General features: G+C 40.8%; 1 protein-coding gene and 1 long non-coding RNA gene across 2 annotated transcripts; both read left to right on the top strand.

Annotated features, from left to right (window-relative positions):
• Positions 1-1,073: 1,073 nt before the first annotated feature.
• Positions 1,074-13,286, top strand: PRKAB2 (protein kinase AMP-activated non-catalytic subunit beta 2; the record flags this gene model as incomplete). The annotated part of the gene is made up of 7 exons (XM_079698036.1): positions 1,074-1,229; positions 4,983-5,149; positions 5,945-6,038; positions 6,275-6,395; positions 10,014-10,147; positions 10,818-10,886; positions 13,209-13,286. 7 exons carry the CDS (start codon positions 1,074-1,076, stop codon positions 13,284-13,286), a joined length of 819 nt encoding a protein of 272 aa, XP_079554162.1.
• A 1,414-nt stretch (positions 13,287-14,700) lies between these two features.
• Positions 14,701-18,003, top strand: LOC307048980. The gene is made up of 3 exons (XR_013810727.1): positions 14,701-14,892; positions 17,591-17,737; positions 17,831-18,003. It is a non-coding gene; the product is annotated as an uncharacterized lncRNA (long non-coding RNA).
• Positions 18,004-18,376: the final 373 nt, after the last annotated feature.

Below are 18,376 nucleotides of genomic sequence, written 5' to 3'. Positions count from 1 at the left end.
CCGAGCACCACAACAAAGAGTAGCCCCCACTCACCGAAACTAGAGAAAGCCCGTGCGCAGCGACGAAGACCCAATGCAGCCAAAAATAAATAAATGAAAATAAATTTTTTAAAAAAGATTTATCTCCTAATTATTCCCTCTTCCCTGGGGACCCAGTCAGGCTGACTGCTCCCCATAGCACTTAGTTTTAACCTCGAGCAATTACCACTACTACTTCCTTAGCTATCAGTTGCAAGTCCGTTTTCTTATTCCCTATAGGAACTCACCTCTCCGGGACGCCTGTCGAAAAGACGCTACAAAATGAAAACTTTTGGCGAACCTGAGGCCAGGTGAGGGAGCGGGGAAAAAAGCAATGCCGCTCCACCGGGTGCGGAGCACCAGAGCCCGTGACGGGACCCCATGTCCTTCGGTGACCGTCCCCACCCGATGGCAATCCCTCAGGCTCAAGCAACCGAAGATCTCGGCGCAGTCTCGCCAGCGAAGCAGTCCTGGCCCCGCACGCGGTGGATTGCGGAACCGGCGCCCCCGCCTGGCGCTGGAGGCTGCGCGCGGCTGCCCACCATCGAGGCGACGGTGGCTAGAGAGGCCGGCGGGCCCCGGGCGCTGCCGCGGCGCGGCCGCAGGGAACGCGCGCGGGGCGACCCCGCGTCTCTGGCCTTGTAGCCATTTTAGGAGGAAACCCGGGTCGCTAGCCCGGGGCGTGGCTTCAATTTTAATAACTTTATTGGTGGCTTTATCAGCAGAACAGCCATCGCACCATTGGTCCCGGGAGGAGGCAGAGCATCGCGGGAGGTGATTGGGTTGGGAGCGCCCCTGGGCAGTGAGCGCGGAGGGTGTGGGGGAGTTTCCGAAAGCGGGTTTCTTGAGCAGCGGGCAACTAGGGGGATTGGGGGTTCCTGGAGGCCAGGGAGGGAGGGCTCCCCTGCGCGCGGCTTTCCTGGGGCGGGGATTCCTTTGCCCGGGTCCCCAGACGCAGGGGCGGGGCAAGGGGCTCCCTAGACGCGACCGCCGGGGTCTCCCTAGCCCCGTGTTGTTCCCCACGGCAGGTGGCCCCCGACTCGAGCTGCACCGCCATGGGAAACACCACCAGCGACCGGGTGGCCGGGGAGCGCCACGGCGCCAAGGCTGCGCGCGCCGAGGGCTCCGGCGGCCATGCCCCGGGCAAGGAACATAAGATCATGGTGGGGAGCACCGATGACCCCAGCGTCTTCAGCCTGCCGGATTCCAAGGTGAGTGTCCCCACGCCCCCAGTTGGTGGCGATGCTGCAGTAGTCTGGGTGTCAGGGCTCCTCCTCCCTATTTTGATTTTTTCTTATCACACTGACCTGGGTTACGGTATTTGGAGTTAAAGGCTTTTTTCGGGAACGGAGATATTGAGTGGTAATTCCTTTCGCGGTGCTGTCTCAAAATAGGATAGAGGCGGAGTTCTTGTTACTCGACTACTCTTTTGGCCACATTTTTAGGATGAGGCCAACAAACCTCCGCCCGGTCGCCCTTGGTTCTCCTAACAGGCACCCTCTTCTAGAGTACTGATGAATTTGTAGGTTGTGAGCCCTGGTGAAAAACTTCAGAGGGTAGGTTACCCGAGTTGCTGACCATAGGCGGCATTTCCTCACATTTGCCTTGAGGTAGGTAAATGAATTTCTTTTTCCTGATAACTGTTGTGTATCAGTATCATTTTTGCCCTTCCAAGAGCTCATCACTTCAGATCCTCTTCCCCTTTGGCATGGCTGTGAGCAGCAACCACTTGCTTATATGAATACTTTCTTCTAGTCATGGGGATCAATAAAGGACATTATTTGGTTGACTGCTTAGTTTTCATCTCATACTTTACAGTTGTCTTGGCTGAGCTGCTTCTTTAACGTCCAGCTGCTTCTCAAGTGGGAGAGCAAATAATTCCAGGATTTCTCTAATTGCCGGTAGTACTTCATAATGTTACCGCGGCTGAAAATGGACAACCCACAGTTGCCCTGAAGACCTTGCTCTCAATCAAGGACTTTCAGGAAAGTGGCAACTTGTATTCACCCTACAGAAAGGATAGATGGAGCTGACAGCAATGTAATTACCATTCGAATGTTTCTAATCACTTTCAGAGTTGTAGGCATTAAATACATTAATTCCTCCTGGTAGTCTGACTAGAATGAAGTAGAAAAATGGAGGGGTTGGGGAGATTGGGGTAGGTTTGATGTTATCACTCATCCTGTCCCACCCATCTGGGGTTTTATTTTATTTACTCCTGTAAATAGAGAATAATTTGCCGGGTTGATAACACATGAAATGTGGATTCTACTGTTTATTTTCTTGGATCACAATTGAGAACATAATCACAAAGAGAAGTGAGGGTGATTTCTTGGGGTTTCTTCTTCGTTCCTTTCTTCCTTCTCCCACTTCAGGACTTCTTCCTCAACATTTGAGCCCTCTCCTCAGCCATCTGAATTTACTTCTTCAGAGCTTTCTCAAGGTGATTGTATTTTTACCAATTTCCTACATTGATGACTCAGGATTTAAGTACAGTGCATTTGTCAAACTGTGACTGCAGTAATCGGCGTCCTGAATAAAAGCCAGGTTGCTCTATCTGAAATGGAGCCTATTTTGGATCATTCTTTCCCTTACCTCAATCTTGACATTTGTGAAAGAAGAAAATTGCTTCAAATATTCCCAAGGTCACTTCCAAATCTAAGATTTTATAGTTCTCAATCTACTCTATTTCTTCCCTCAATGTTTCACTTAAACATTTTTCAATTATAATTCTAATTGTTTTGCCTCTTTTCCTGATGATTTTGCTGACTATTTAACTTGGAGTAAACAATCTTTTTGCTAGTCAGCTGCACTCATGCCTACCACAGAAATGTCATGTCATACGTGGAAGGGCTTTCTTCCAAAGCTAGGCATATTAATAGTTTGTAGCTTTCAAATTCTAAACTGAAACTATTAAATCATACAAGTAAATAATAGAAACAGTGGCAGGCGGGTCTACATTGCTTCAAATACCAGCCTTCTTCGGTTTACTAGTTCAATGGTTTTCAGTCCTATTTGCACATTAGACTCACCGGAGATTTGTTTGAACACTGCATAGAAAATTTGAAACATTTTACATGTTTCAAAGTCAGGAGAACAGTGTAATGAACTCCTATATTAACTGTCATCCAGTTTAAACAATGATCAAATCATGAATTAATTTATGTCACCTATACCCCAATCCACTCTTCCCCCACCAATTATTTTGAAGCAAATCCCAGACCATCATATCGAATATTACTTTATCTGTAAATATTTTAGGATGTATCTCTAAAGATGAGGTTTCTTTCCTTATTTTTAATATAATTTCAGTATTATTGTCTGGGAAGCTTTTTAAAAATAGATTCCCAGGCCTTATATCTGAATCAGAATCTGAGGCATATATAATTGTTAGGCATATGTAAACATTTCTGTAATTCTAATGCAGCCTGTCGAATAAGAGTTCATTGCTTTGAGAAAATGGAGATCAAACTTTTCTCTTAAGCCACTTCCTTATATAATGTGAAAGTTCCTTCAATTCTCTTTCTCTGCTTGCTTTGGATTATGCTGCTACTGGTATCTCATAGTGTAGTTTTGAGGAATATTGAGAGACAGTATGGAAGGTAGTCTGCCTCAGCCATTTTGAAAGTAAAGCCCAAATGAATAAACTAGTCCTTTTTTTTTAAACCCACATTATTTTATTCAGTAATATTTTGGCTTGGTACCATATAGTCTTATTTACCAAAGTCATTTAAGCCAGTCTGAATTGGAGGTGAGCAAACTTTTTCTATAAAGGGCCAGACAGGTAATATTTTAGACTTTGCGGACCATACAGTCTCTGTCACAACTACTCACTTCTGCCATAGTAGCATGAAAGCAGCTGTAGAAAATGAGTAAGTGAATGAGTGTGGCTATTTTCTGATGAAACCTTATTTGTAAAAGCATCTGGCTCACTGGCCATAGTTTGCCAATTCCTGTTCTGAAGGATGGTAATGAAAAGAAACTAAGTAAGGAGTCAATTTTTTTTCCGGAACCCTACATACTTCACTTGATATTGGAACCACTTTTTTAAAGGAAACTGTGTTTTTGATCTGATGCTTCTTGAGGCTCCAGAATTTTCATCCCTACTCCTGAAATAACTAGTACAAACCTGGCATAGGTGAGCAAGTAAGATTTCATAACCATTTCTCAAAATTTATGAAACCAATGATCTGATTTTTATATTTTTACTTTTTTTTTTTTTTTTTTTTGCGGTACGCGGGCCCCTCACTGTTGTGGCCTCTCCCGTTGCGGAACACAGGCTCCAGATGTGCAGGCTCAGCGGCCATGGCTCACGGGCCTAGCTGCTCCGTGGCATGTGGGATCTTCCCTGACCGGGGCACGAACCCGTGTCCCCTGCATCGGCAGGCAGACTCTCAACCACTGCGCCACCAGGGAAGCCCTGATTTTTATATTTTTAATGTCCTTTTGTAACCTATTAACTAAAGTGGAGATTATGAATTACTTATGAATTTTAGCATCTCTAATTTCTATTACAACTGGTAAATTGAGAGCTGCTCATATTTGCATGTGGTTAACTTAATTATTTTTTGTAGAGCCATACTTTATTTTCATATTTTTCCTCCTAAGAGACACTCAGAAGCATATCATAATTGTCTGCCTATGAGTTAATCTGGTAAGAGGAAGTAAGGTTTTTTGTTTGTTTGTTTCTTAAGGGAAATCCTAAGGCTCTGAAAGAATGAGTGATATATGCAGACTCAGAAGTTAGGCTGTGATTTGGGTAGCCTTTGAGCATAAGCCATTTGACCATTTTGGTCCTAGATGAGTTCTTTTTCTATAGTTTGTTCAAAATCTGATTTAGTTCCTAATTTCAAGGCTTATTAATCCTTAGCAGAAACGTAGCACCCCTCTCTGCCCTAGGGAGGAGAGAGACCTTTTCAGAATTCCTGGGTCACAATTTAGGGATGACCTAATCCTTCTTACAGCTCCCTGGGGACAAAGAGTTTGTATCATGGCAGCAGGATTTGGAGGACTCCGTAAAGCCCACACAGCAGGCCCGGCCCACTGTTATCCGCTGGTCTGAAGGAGGCAAGGAGGTCTTCATCTCTGGGTCCTTCAACAATTGGAGCACCAAGATTCCACTGATTAAGAGGTGAAGACAAGTGTCTTGGTTGAGTCTACAGGGTCCAGGAGTAGAGACTTGATTTCCTTTCTCCGGAGAGAGACCTGGCTGGACTACTCCTCTCCACCTGCTAGGGACTCTCTCTAGAACATTTTCTGTGACCAATAAGTATAGCTGTGACATTTTTTTCTAACCTCATAGTGAGTCAGAGATGTTTTACCACTTAGAATGTCATTTTCTTTAGGACTGTGTTAATACAAGTCCTTTCTATGCTTGTGGGAAGTCTTCCATAACTGCCTGAGTCCAGTTGCTCTGACTTCTGCACTAAAACAAAACACACTGTAAAGTTCTAGGTAGTAATGTTGTTTGTTGCTTTCAGAGCAACAGTGAATTATGTAACTGGTTATGGCCCTTTGTATATAGGTAATTTTCTAGAATCTGCTCAACAAAATATGGAAAGGGTACCCTGAGGCACTTCTTATCCTGAACCTACTTGCTATCTTATTTACATTCATGAGGGATCCGTTTTGCTGAAGCAAAATAGTTGTACTAAGGTGGAACATTTGGGAGGATTAACATCTTTATTGTTCTTTTCCAGATATTAGTTAAGAACTAAAGTTATTGGGAGGGGCTAGCAAATACATGCTCAAGGTGATATAAAAAAGGAGAATGGGTTTATAAATTATTTTTTACTACAGGGGTTGCAATCACTTAAGAATGCGGGAGATCATTGGTATGATATTGTGATTGCCTCGTGGTTTTTACATTTATATTCTGTCTTCAAATAGAAATTTGGCCTATTTAACTTTCTGTTTTCTTCTATAGCCATAATGACTTTGTTGCCATCCTGGACCTCCCTGAGGGAGAGCACCAGTACAAGTTCTTTGTGGATGGACAATGGGTTCATGATCCATCAGAGGTAAGGCCTTGATCTCCGAGGGTAACCACTGACTTAACAGTCTCCTTTAAACTATCATTCCCCTTGGTGTCAAACATCATTGCAGTCAGGATTGATAGGCTCCTATACTGTTGGATTTCTTTCCTTATAAAAGATGGTGGTGCCAAGTATGATCCCTTTTAAAAAGAGGAGAGTTGAATAGAAGAGATGTATTTGAAATGGGGTTTCATGAATTTTTTTTCCATTCATTGTTTCAGCCTGTGGTTACCAGTCAGCTTGGCACAATTAACAATTTGATCCATGTCAAGAAATCTGATTTTGAGGTGTTTGATGCTTTAAAGCTAGATTCAATGGAAAGCTCAGAGACATCTTGTCGAGGTAATTTTGTAGTATTTGCTCTTTCTTGATCTGTTTTTCTTATAATGCGTGTTTCTTCCCAAGAGTGGTTTTTGTTTGTTTTTTCATTTTCTCCTTAGGAATCTTATGAATTGTATGTATATGTTTCTCCTATAAACATTAGGTCCCTGTATTCAAGAAAAAAATCTGTCTAGTGTATTTGATTTCAAACTTTTTAACCAGTAGGTTTACACTGTAACCCAATACACACTCACAGTAGCACAAGTCTTACAGTATAATATTTGCCTTTATTACATGTAAAGCACTCTATTTTCTATTTTATCCTTCTTTTTATAAACCACTAATGGGCTATGGTCTATAGTTTAAAAAGCTATTTCTAGTAATATTTCAAGTTTTTCATTGACCTTTGAGAGTATCAACTAGCAGGGGCTAGCTGTGTCTCATATGCCTTGTTTAGCTGCCTCAGCTTAATCCTGCCAGTTTGATAGCTCAGTTGGCAGTTCTATAATTTTATAGGGCCCTACATATATGGCAGTTTTTTGGGTGAAAAGGGTTATAAAAACCTCACATTTCCTTTTTTTTTTATTCTTTTAAAAATTTATTTATTTATTTATTTATTTTGGCTGTGCCGTGTCCTAGTTGCGGCACACAGGCTCTTTGTTGCGGCACGCGGGATCTTTTAGTTACAGCAGGTGGACTTCTTGCGGCATGCATGCAGGATCTAGTTCCCAACCAGGGATCAAACCCGGGCCCCCTGCAGTGGGAGCATGAAGTCTTACCCATTGGACCACCAGGGAAGTTCCAAAACCTCACATTTCTTTTGTGTATATGTTAACTGAAGTTTTGTAAGTTTTGGGTTAAAAAAAAAATCCCTTCATAGAGGAAACGACCTGTATCCTTTTGTTTCTCCCAATGCTTTTTCCAAGGCCTTCATCTCTCCTTACATTAGCTATAAAACCAGAAAAGTGATTTGCTATCTATACTCACAGTTACCAATTTTGTTGTTTTACAATAAAGGCTATGACTGTCTAAAGAACTGTGTTTCCAGTAAGCACACTTCTCCCTTGTGAGTTCAAAGCCTGCCTCTGCTACTAACTAGCTTTGCATCACGGACAACTCCTTCAACCCTTTTGGTTCTTGGTTCCTTATCAGTAAAATCAGAGGCTTAGACTCTCAGCGATTCACAGCTGAGGAGACACAATACCTGAAGTGAGACATATTAGAATCTCAGGACACAAGAGTGGCTTATGCAATTTCTAAAAGAATAATCAATAGTGTAATAATTGTTTAGGAAAATTACAAAGATATTGTTTTCGTTATATAAGCTCAGAAAGTAAGGCTGGACATTGTTCTTAACTGGTGGCGCAGAGATTTAAAAGAGTTTAAAAATACTGAATTGAATGATGAGCCCACTAGTTACTCTAAATTTTTGCATTATATGATTCTAGCAAAGCAACCAATGAATAATAGACATATAATCATAATTATAGAGAAAGAGGACTAGCATACTTTTGATATTTCTCTCTTCCCACTTTCACCCAATTTCCTGATCCACTGAGGCAGGGTTTAGAATACATTTTATTAGGAATCTTCAGATAATGGGTTTTAATCTGCACTCAGTGACCATCTTTGCCATGTATGTGACTTTGGGTAAATGACTTAACCATTTTTTTTTCTGATGGAAAGGGAAAAAAAAAAAAAACTGTTCTATGTACTTGCAAAGAGTGTTTTTGTGGATCTATGACAAAATAACTGAGAGTACTTTGAAAAGTTTCAAGTTCTATACATTTTTAAGATTGTTTAATATAACAGTATTTTTGCTACTCTTTTCTTTTGTCCCACGTATATTTAATTGAAATCTGAGTTCTTATGCTGAACTGGTTATTAAAATCCTTTTTACTAGAAACTGTAAAAAACATTAAAAATTTTTAAGCAAAAAATTATAGTTCTCTTCATTTTTGTGTATTTCTATTCTTATCTGCATACATTTTTTCCATTTTTTTAAGATATAATTTCACACGCCATAAAATTCACTCTGTTAAGGTGTGCAATCCAGTAAGTTTTAGTATATTCACAGAGTTGTGCAACCATCATTGCTATATAATTCCAGAGTTTTGTTTTGTTTTGTTTTGTTTGGCTGCGCTGTGTCTTCACTGCTGCACATGGGCTTTCCCTAGTTGCAGCGAGCAGGGGCTACTCTTCGTTGCAGTGTGTGGGCTTCTCATTGCAGTGGCTTCTCTAGTTGCAGAGCACGGGCTCTAGGCACATGGGCTCAGTAGTTGTGGCTTGTGGGCTCTAGAGCACAGGCTCAGCAGTTGTGGCACATGGGCTTAGTTGCTCTGCAGCATGTGGCATCTTCCCGGACCAGGGATCAAACCCATGTCCCCTGCATTGGCAGGCGGATTCTTAACCACTGGACCACCAGGGAAGTCCAAATTCCAGAGTATTTTAATCACCCCCAAAAGAAACCCCATCCCCATTAGCAGTCACTTCCCATTGCCTCCTCCCCTCCGCCTCTGGCACCCACAAATCTACTTTGTGTCTCTATGGATTTGCCTATTTTGGACATTTCATATAAATGGGATCATACACTATGTGGTCTTTTGTGTCTGGCTTCTTTCACTTAACATAATGTTTTCAGGGTTCATCCATGTTGTAATATATATAATTACTTCATTCCTTTTTATGTCTGAATAAAATTCCATTGTATGGATATACCATTTTATTTATCCATTCATTAGCTGACGGACATTTGGATTGTTTCCACTTTTTGTCTGTTACAAATAATGGTGTTATGAACATTTGTGTTCAAGTTTTTGTGTGGGCATATCTTTTCATTTCTCTTGGGCCTGTACCCAGGAGTATAATTGCTGGGTCATATGGTAACTTTGTGCTTAACTTTTGGAAGAACTGCCAAACTGTTCTCCAAAGTGGTGCAACATTTTACATTCCAACCAGCAATGGGAATAATACAAAGGTTCCAATTTTTCCACATCATCGCCAATAATTATTATTTTCTGTCTTTTTTTTATTCTAGCCATCTTAATGAGTGTGAAGTGGTATCTCATTGTGGTTTTGATTTGCATTCCCCTAATGACTACTACATTGTTATTAATTTTTCCTTTTTGTTGCAGTCATCGTAGTATCAGTAGTGTTAGAGTTTATAACCTTGTTGCTTGACTGGAAAAAAGAACAAATCTAATATTTTCATATTGTTTGGTAGTTTATAAGGCATTGTCACATCTGTTGTCTCATTTGATTCCTATAAAAGCACTGTGAAATAGGGCAGAGATTGTTATTTTCATTTTATGAATGAAGAAACTGACTATAGTAGAGGGATTTTGCCCAAGTAATACAATTGATAAATAGAGTAGCTCTTCCCTGAACCTACATCTTTTACCCCTCATCTCCTCCCCTATCCTTCACGTCATGTTACCATGTTGAGGAACTTCATGGTTTATGTTCAGGATGACGCAGACTTTTTCTTTGTTTGCCTTGTAGTTGTAGACCCAACAAGTCAGAAGTTTATGATTCTTGACTTCTACCATATTTAATATTAGCTGCCATGTACTGACAGTTTTTCCATGCATCTTTAATAGCTCTCCAACTTTCCCTTATATTTGAATAAATATCTTCCAGACCTTTCCAGCTCACCCCCAGGGCCTTATGGTCAAGAAATGTATGTGTTTCGATCAGAGGAGAGATTCAAATCCCCACCCATCCTGCCTCCTCACCTTCTCCAAGTTATTCTTAACAAGGACACTAACATATCTGTGAGTATCCTAAGAGTATTGCTGGGGCATCTGGGGCTTACTAGGACCATTTGAGCTACAGTGTAGTAATCCTAGAGGTTGGGATTATTACAAAGGTGTGTTGAGTATAAATCATATACGTATCAGTAGCTTTACAAGTTCCTTTTTCCCGGGCTGAGTTGCAACTTTTCCAAATACTGTTACCAAAATTCATAGTTGTCTTCTGGTCCTAATATATCAGGCTCAGAGCTATGGATTGCTAGAACCAGTTTCTAAGACTTCTATTCCAACATAGGATAAGGAGTATTTATCATTTGGGGATATCCAAGAGAAGTATATTTTTCATATAATTTACATTTCTAGTCAATTCACTTGATTCCCACTAAGATTATTTTTGCCTCTTACACAAATCTTCTTTATGTGTTGTGGGCAAGGTCTGTTAAAGAGGATGAATAGATAGTGAGGCTAAGGGTTTCTGCCCTGGACTCAGAATTTTCCTGATTTTCTGTAATGAGAATGTGTTATTTATATATACTAGGATGAGTGCATTATTTAAAAGAAATAATACATTCTAGTTTTGAGTTTCTCAATAGTCCCAAAGATCTCTGAGGAAGAATAAACTGGTTTAGGATTGTGCATTTAACCCCATTTAGTGGGGTTTTTTTGGTTTTTTTTTTTTTACCCCTCTTAGTGTGATCCAGCCTTGCTCCCTGAGCCCAATCATGTTATGCTGAACCATCTCTATGCATTGTCCATTAAGGTAAGTGGTGGGCCTGGTTCTTCACATAGTTACCCAAAATGGGAGGGGAAGAGTTGAACACGTGTCCCCTAGTGGCTACTTGCTCTGCTACTTCACTGAAGCTGAAGCTGGCAGTAATGGTCAAATTATAGGAGAAGAAGTTTCTTTTTTTAACTAGTGGGTTTGTTTGTTTTAAATTTTAGTCTCGATACCTGAGTTCTGGCTAGGTGAATTGCGCTGTGATTGAATGAACTTTTTTGCTTCCTGGTTTCTTTTTGGGTAGCTATAACCTTTGCACCACCTACTTAATTAAGTTTGAGTTCATAGTACTAGGATTTCATTTACAGAAAAAGCAAGTTTACCTTCCAGTTCAAAGAATGCTTGAATGTGATATTAAGGCTTCCACTTTTTTAAAGGTGGACATGAGCTGCTTTCAGGTGCCTGAGTCATATATACCCAAGTGCTTGCATCTTTCCTATACACTACTTAAAGGAGAAATGTGACCAGACTTGCCCTGTCCCCCCCATCCCTGTTCCAACTCTTAGAATGCTTCTTGGTTTCTCTGCTGCTTTAGATTCTGGATTGAAAATATCTGTTCAGTCTTGTCATGTCTTTGTGGTCTGGCTATTGGAATAATATTTTATACAGTTCTGTAGTTACCAAACTAAGCTGAACATCACCAGAATCACTTGGGGGAAGTTTGGGAAAATATAGATTCAAAGGCTCCATCCCCAGGGATTCTGAATAAGTGTATCTAGGATGGGCCTCAGTAAATTTTTTAAGCTGCTTATATTTCTTAGATGTGCAGCCAGATTAGGGAAATCACTGATACAGCTGTCTTTAACAGATTAAGTGATACTTATTAAATATATATTATTGAATTTAATTTTTATAATAACCTTATGGGATAAGTATTATTTTTTAACCCTGTTTTATAGATAAAGAAACTAAGGCTCATAGAAGGTCGTATTGCCAATAAGTACCAGCGAGAGGACTGAGGTCCAGTCCTCCCATCCTTATTCCATGTCCCTGCCTAGAGACCATTGTGCTGGTTCTTCCAAGTAGGTCTTTCTCTCACCCACTTCTCATTTCCACCAAACTCTTTCTGGAGTTGAATTTTTTACCTGCCTTGCTTCTGTCATTTTTAGGCTGTGATCTGCATACTGTGGTCACAGAATGTCAATCTGAGAAGTATTCATTGTAGATGATACAATATAGAGGAAAATAGGAAGAGGCACTGGTTTCTTAATTGGTTTGCTTGGGTTCTTTGTGATATAACTGAATTTTGCCTCCTGTATCTGCTCTTTGGCTATCAGGTGATGTCCACAGGTCTGCCATCTCTTTCTATGGTACACCCAGGGTCTGTAACACTGTTTGGGAAATGATACCTCTTACTCTTCACACTGGTTCTGACCCAGGTCAAGGTCTTGATTGTTTTGGTTCAGCTTGGCCTTGACCTATCCCTCGTTCTCTCAGATTGTTTAAGCTGTTTGGAATTGATCCATTGGACTGAGTGTCTTTCCAAGGAGGATTTTAGGGTCCACTTTGTTCAAGGATAGAAGATGATTCCTGAGTCCCCTCTTGATCAGAGATGACTTTTTTTAAAGTTCATCCCTGGTATTAAATGGGGCTTGGAAATGGTTTTTCAAAAGGATCACTGTCCTTTTTTCTCATTGCTTTTAAGACTTCCTTCTGGAGATAGATATCAGGATATTTCTTTTTTTCCCATCATAGTTTTTTTGGGGGTTTTTTTGTTTTTTGTTTTTTTGCGGTATGTGGGCCTTTCACTGTTGTGACCTCTCCCATTGCGGAGCACTGGCTCCGGACACGCAGGCTCAGCAGCCATGGCTCACGGGCCCAGCCACTTCGCAGCATGTGGGATCTTCCCGGACCGGGGCACGAACCCGTGTCCCCTGCATCGGCAGGCGGACTCTCAACCACTGCGCCACCAGGGAAGCCCTTTTTTTCCATCATAGTTTTAAGCCCAGTATTTGAATGTGAGGTGGGGAAGTAAGTGAGGTAGGAGACTAATATTTTTTCAGCACCTACTTTCTCTGTCAGATATTTTCATGTAATCATCAGAGCCATATTAATGGTAGGTGTTATCCTTTATAATGATGAGAAAAAACTTAGAGACATTAAGTAGATTATTGAAGGTCACAAACAGAGTAACAGTAGGAGTCAGGATCAAAACTTAAATTGATTTGAATCCAAAACCAACCTTTTTTTATAATATCAAACTAACTGTGTTAAAAGTGAGCAGTTGTGAAGGATTAATGGCTGGGAACAGCTGCCTACATCCTGAACTAGTGAATTAACTACATATGTTTATTTCCCTTGCAGGACAGTGTGATGGTCCTTAGCGCAACCCATCGCTACAAGAAGAAGTATGTCACTACTCTGCTGTACAAGCCCATCTGAAGGGATTCCTTCCTGCCTCCCAGGATTCAGGAGAAGCATCTCCCTTGCCTTTCTGGACTAGACCAGTCTTACCTGGGACTGGAAGGCTGATTTGCTTTGAGGCTAATATGTGTGTTTCAGAGCCTCTGAGTAGGATGCTCTGCTTTTGCATTTGATTGCAAATGAGAGCTTTAGGAGTTCATGGAATTTATTTTAAGAAAAAGTCATATACACACACACACACACACACACACACACACACACACACACACACACACACACACACACACACACGAGAGGAAAGTTAATGGAAGCCTCCTAGCTAGATGTATTCTCTCTGCCTGTGGGAACTCACCAAGACCTGTTGGGGAGAGCTGCAGGAAGAACCATTACAGGAAGCTTTTTTCCTAAAGTGAATAAAGAGCAAACTCTCAGGATCCTTGTTGGGTGGAGATTCTATCACTGCTACCTTGGCTCTCCAAGGGATGGACTTGTGCCAGACTGCTGCCCTACTTACAGCTGCCTCCTTGCAGGAGCAGCTTTTCTTGCATGGGTTCTCTGTATTCCCAGAGTATGTGCACAATCTGTGTTTTTTATATGATACCAGGTACCCCACAAGAACCCTTTTTCCTCTCATTTCACATTCTTGCTTTGTTAACCTCCTTCAGATCCTATATTTGACCCTTGCCTAACACAAAACTCAGTGGGTAAGTGACCCCTTTCAAAGGCTATGTGAGACCTGACCCACGTTACAGACTAGGGCTGCCACAAAGTCTCCTTTTTAAGCTCAGCACAGGCCCATGACACTTTGTTACCACTTATTTTAACTTCTACTGAAGAAAATATGGCTCAGCATTATATGAAAGGCAGAATGCAGGTCTACTTTTTTGTTTTGGTTTGGTGCCACAGTTCAGGCTGTATTGGCACATTCCCATACTTTTTCCCACCTGGTTTGGCCCTGCTTCCATGTTTTCTTTCACAGAGCAGATTGCTTTGAAGGTGGGAGTGAAACCGGGGGAAACTTCATGTCTTTCGTCCTTGGAAGATTTTTATGGGCCTACATTTTTCTTTTATCAAAAAATGCCTTTTCATTGGTCTTAAAGAGACTGCATTTGGAGAACTTCAGGCTTATGATAAATTGCTCCCAATATTTTCTTCTCTAGTCTGGCCCCCTACAGTCTTACATTAATGAAGCTGACTCTGTGTACATCATTACAGTAAACATTGCTCTAGATACAGACCCATTCAGGCTCATTTCATGCACCTAAAAGGGTCCCTCAACTTAAAGATTCATTAAGCCAAGAGGCAAGAAATTACCCTTGGTGTTCCCAGCCACGAAAAGTATCCATTTCATGCACTAAATGCTAACAGAGTTATCTTGTTCTTCTGTATCTTGCAGAAAGTGTTGATGAAGTGGGGTCAGTGATTTCCATTTGCGGAGTAAAAAGTATCTATTCAGTCCACTCTTGAGACTCAGAGATAAGATATTTTCCCCCAAGTTTCTGTGGCTCTTCCATTACAGATAAATGCAAGCCAAACATTCAATACTGAAGGAGGCTAAACTTGTTGCTGGAGAGGCTCCTTGACTGCTAAGATGAGCCCAGCCCCACTGAAAGGGCACCCACAGGTAAATTAGCTACCTCCTGTCTTTCGCATGTAAAGCTGATGATACAGTTGTCTTCGGGTATGTAGAACTCTTAGATCCTGTGTGTGGGGCAGTAGGGTATGGGATTGTTGTTGGGAATGCAGATTGCTAAGTGCTTCTTTGGTGGTTAGTTGCTGAGAGTAAATACTGCTTTAGCCACTCAAGGCCACCATCTGCCTCAAAAGGCTTTTGTGGAGAACGTTTTACGGTTCCAATCACTTTTAGAATGGTGTGCCATTTAAAAAATCCAGGCCAAATTCTGTTACTACCAACTCTCAGGATCTACATTGTCTTCAGTTATACTAGAATTTTTTTTCCATTACCCGTTAAACAAGTGGGCTTGTTTAGGAGGATTTAAAATCTTGGTTGTCACCTAGAGGATTGTGTTGTACTCATATGTCTTGTCAGCAGTATTGACATGTAATTGTCTCTGTGTTCCTGTATTAAAATCTCTATTCTGCACAGATAGATCATTAGAGTGTGGCAGGAAAAGAGATTCCTTCCATTTCTCTCAGGCCAGAGGCTTCTGTGAAATGGGTCTGTCGCCAGTGACAGTAGGTTTTGGTGCTGGTGACCTTCAGATCTTTCTAATCTGGAAATGTGTAGAAAGCGTCAGTTTTCCAAATTCTGAGGTAATCTTTCAGCCAGATGTGGAACTGGAGCCTACCAGCTGGTATGGAAAGGGATCAGTAAGAGGAATTGGATGATGTCCCTTCTCTGTACTGCTGATTAACATACCACGGCCTTGAGAATTCCTATCATACTCTCAGTCTGTCCCCTAGAAACGGTTCTAGAAGGTTGAGAGGGAGGGAGGAAGGTACCCAAGAGTACAGTTCACTCATTCTTTTATATTGGTTAAAGGGATAGTTTATTTTCTGCAGAAGAATTTGACAGATTTTGAAAATGAATAAAGGAAAAAAATTTTTTAGGGTTTTTAAAATTTTTTTTTTTTGCCTATAAGAGTTTCACAGTCAAAGAGTAAGAATGTAATTCTTAGGGAGGGCTGACTCTTGAACTGTATCATGGTTTAGGAGTTAAGGGAAAAAGAAAGAGTAACTGAGCTGAGGAGTGGTACTAGGAAAGTTAAGGCTTAAGTAACTCGGAACTAAAAATATCCTTTTTAAAATTAAATCAAACATATACCGGTGTCTTTGGATCTCATTGTACAGAATTTACGGTATAAAAAATCTTTTTCTTGTTTCTATTTTCTACACCTTCTCCTATGTTGTGCTTTAACTTCATGTGTCAGGCAGACTTTACCAGGGTCTAAAGTCAAACATTACCTAAAACAAATATTAGTCATCTTGCTGGTAAGGAGAACTTCTGTGTCATGGTTATTAGCTTGTTTTAAGCTTAGAGTTGAATGGGATTTAATCACTGTAGGTAAAACCCCTGAAGGTCATACCTGGCCTCAACAGTGTTGGCTTTTTTTCAAAACAGTGCTTACATATGGTAAAGAAGCTCTGTAAAAGAAGAATCCAAGAGAGGTTTCTGACAGGATCCTACAAACCCAGGCTCACTCACTTCACCCCAATTATTTCTAATCTCGTAGACCTAATGGATCTGAGATAAAATCTTTGAAAAGTGTTGGTACTCCACATATGCTGCTAAAATGAAGTTAAATTCAGAAAGAAGTGTTACCTCTAGACTGGGCTTATATTAATCTGGGTATAAATGAAGGAGACATATTAATGATAGAATCCCCTGCTGTTAATTGGGGAAGTAGAGCTTTTAAATTTTTGACCTCAACTAAAAATGATATGCAATAGTCTATGTTTGTGTATGTTTGAAATATATTCTATTCTCAGAGATTTCTAAATCCTCACGTTCTAGTGATTTGGGGCCTAGGCTTAAGAGCAGATACACAGTTGGCTCCTGCATTATTGTGACTCATTCTTAAAGCCAAGTTGTTGCTGTCTTCTAGGAACTGCTGACTCTAGTTACCCATGAGATGGAGGACCTGGGAGGGATAGGAGTTAGGGTCTTTTAAAACTCTGGATCTAGGCATTTGTCTCTCCTTAAGCACCAGTCACAACTGGAGGTTGAAGGGCTGTGATTTCTGCAATGAACTCAAACTTTTGGAGTAAAAAGGCCAAATCTTTAAAAATTATAAGAAAACAGAAAGAAAAGGAAAGAACTCCAAGAGTCTGTTACTTATGAAATCCAATTCTTCGCAGTGGAATCCCTCTAGGATTCAAATTTGGGCTTTGTCTTAATTTGCTTTACTCAGTTGTGCTTTTTTTTTTTTTTTTTTTTTTGCGGTACACGGGCCTCTCACTGCTGTGGCCTCTCCCGTTGCGGAGCACAGGCTCTGGACGCACAGGCTCAGCGGCCATGGCTCACGGGCCCGGCCACTCCGCGGCATGCGGGATCTTCCCAGACTGGGGCATGAACCCGTGTCCCCTGCATCGGCAGGTGGACTCCCTATCACTGTACCACCAGGGAAGCCCCTCAGTTGTGCTTTGAATGAATAAGTTTTGTTAAAAATTAAATTTTGTTTTAGTTCCAACATTAGTTGGAGTCGAATTTTGTGTGGCACAGTGCTTTTGCAGTAAGATTGATATGAAAAACTAAATGCTATGTGGATTTTATAGTCAGGTTAAAATGGTCGAGGAGGTACCTACTATAAGTATTACATTATGTGTTCATCATCTTATTTCTTTTCTATTCCCATCTACAGAACACCTACCCAGGTTGTGGTTTTAGAACAGCCAAAGCTCACTAATGTTGATTAGTCCTAATCTCCACACTGGGCCCCATATGTGAAACTTGTTTAAATTTTGGTAAATTGGAGAATGTTGGTTGTTACTACACTGAAGCATTTTGAGTGAGTACAGCTCTGTTATAAAGGGGGAATAAGACTATAAAGGGAATTAAACATGTGAGTCCTCCTTTAAATGGTGCTTTTTGTAACCTTTAGTGCTGCGATACAGAGCTGCTTTTCAGTATTTCACGAAGGAGTGGCATACAAGAATGAATTTTAAAGCTTTTCTCCAAATGTAATTTTTCACCGGACTCTGACATGTCTGAAAATTATGTGATATAACACATACAGAAATGTGAGCGTTTTTTTTCCGTAAAACTGTTGAATAAAAGTATTATACAGCAATAATATTTGAGTTCTTCATTGATTACTGATTATATTATCAAGACCTATCCACTCAGCCTCAGGATCTAAAGAATGTAAATTGCCACACAGATACTTTTGAATAAAGAGAAAAGTAATAGGTATATGGGACACATGGTGTCATCCATCCATCTGCCACCTTTCCTCTTCTTTTTGTTCCAGGCTATGCCAAAATTAACTAGAGGAATGCAAACTCTGATTTGATTTTTAGCACTTTCTGTAAACTGCACACTTAGATATCATCCTGTGCTGGATTAGCTGAGATCCTAGTCTAATGATTTTCAACCCTGGCTGACATTAATACTACCTATACAGATTCTATAAAAATATTGATGCCCA

The sequence above is a fragment of the Hyperoodon ampullatus genome, assembly GCF_949752795.1.
Source record: "Hyperoodon ampullatus genome assembly, chromosome: 2".
Taxonomy (NCBI): domain Eukaryota; kingdom Metazoa; phylum Chordata; class Mammalia; order Artiodactyla; family Ziphiidae; genus Hyperoodon; species Hyperoodon ampullatus.
This window is presented reverse-complemented; position numbering and strand designations above follow the sequence as displayed.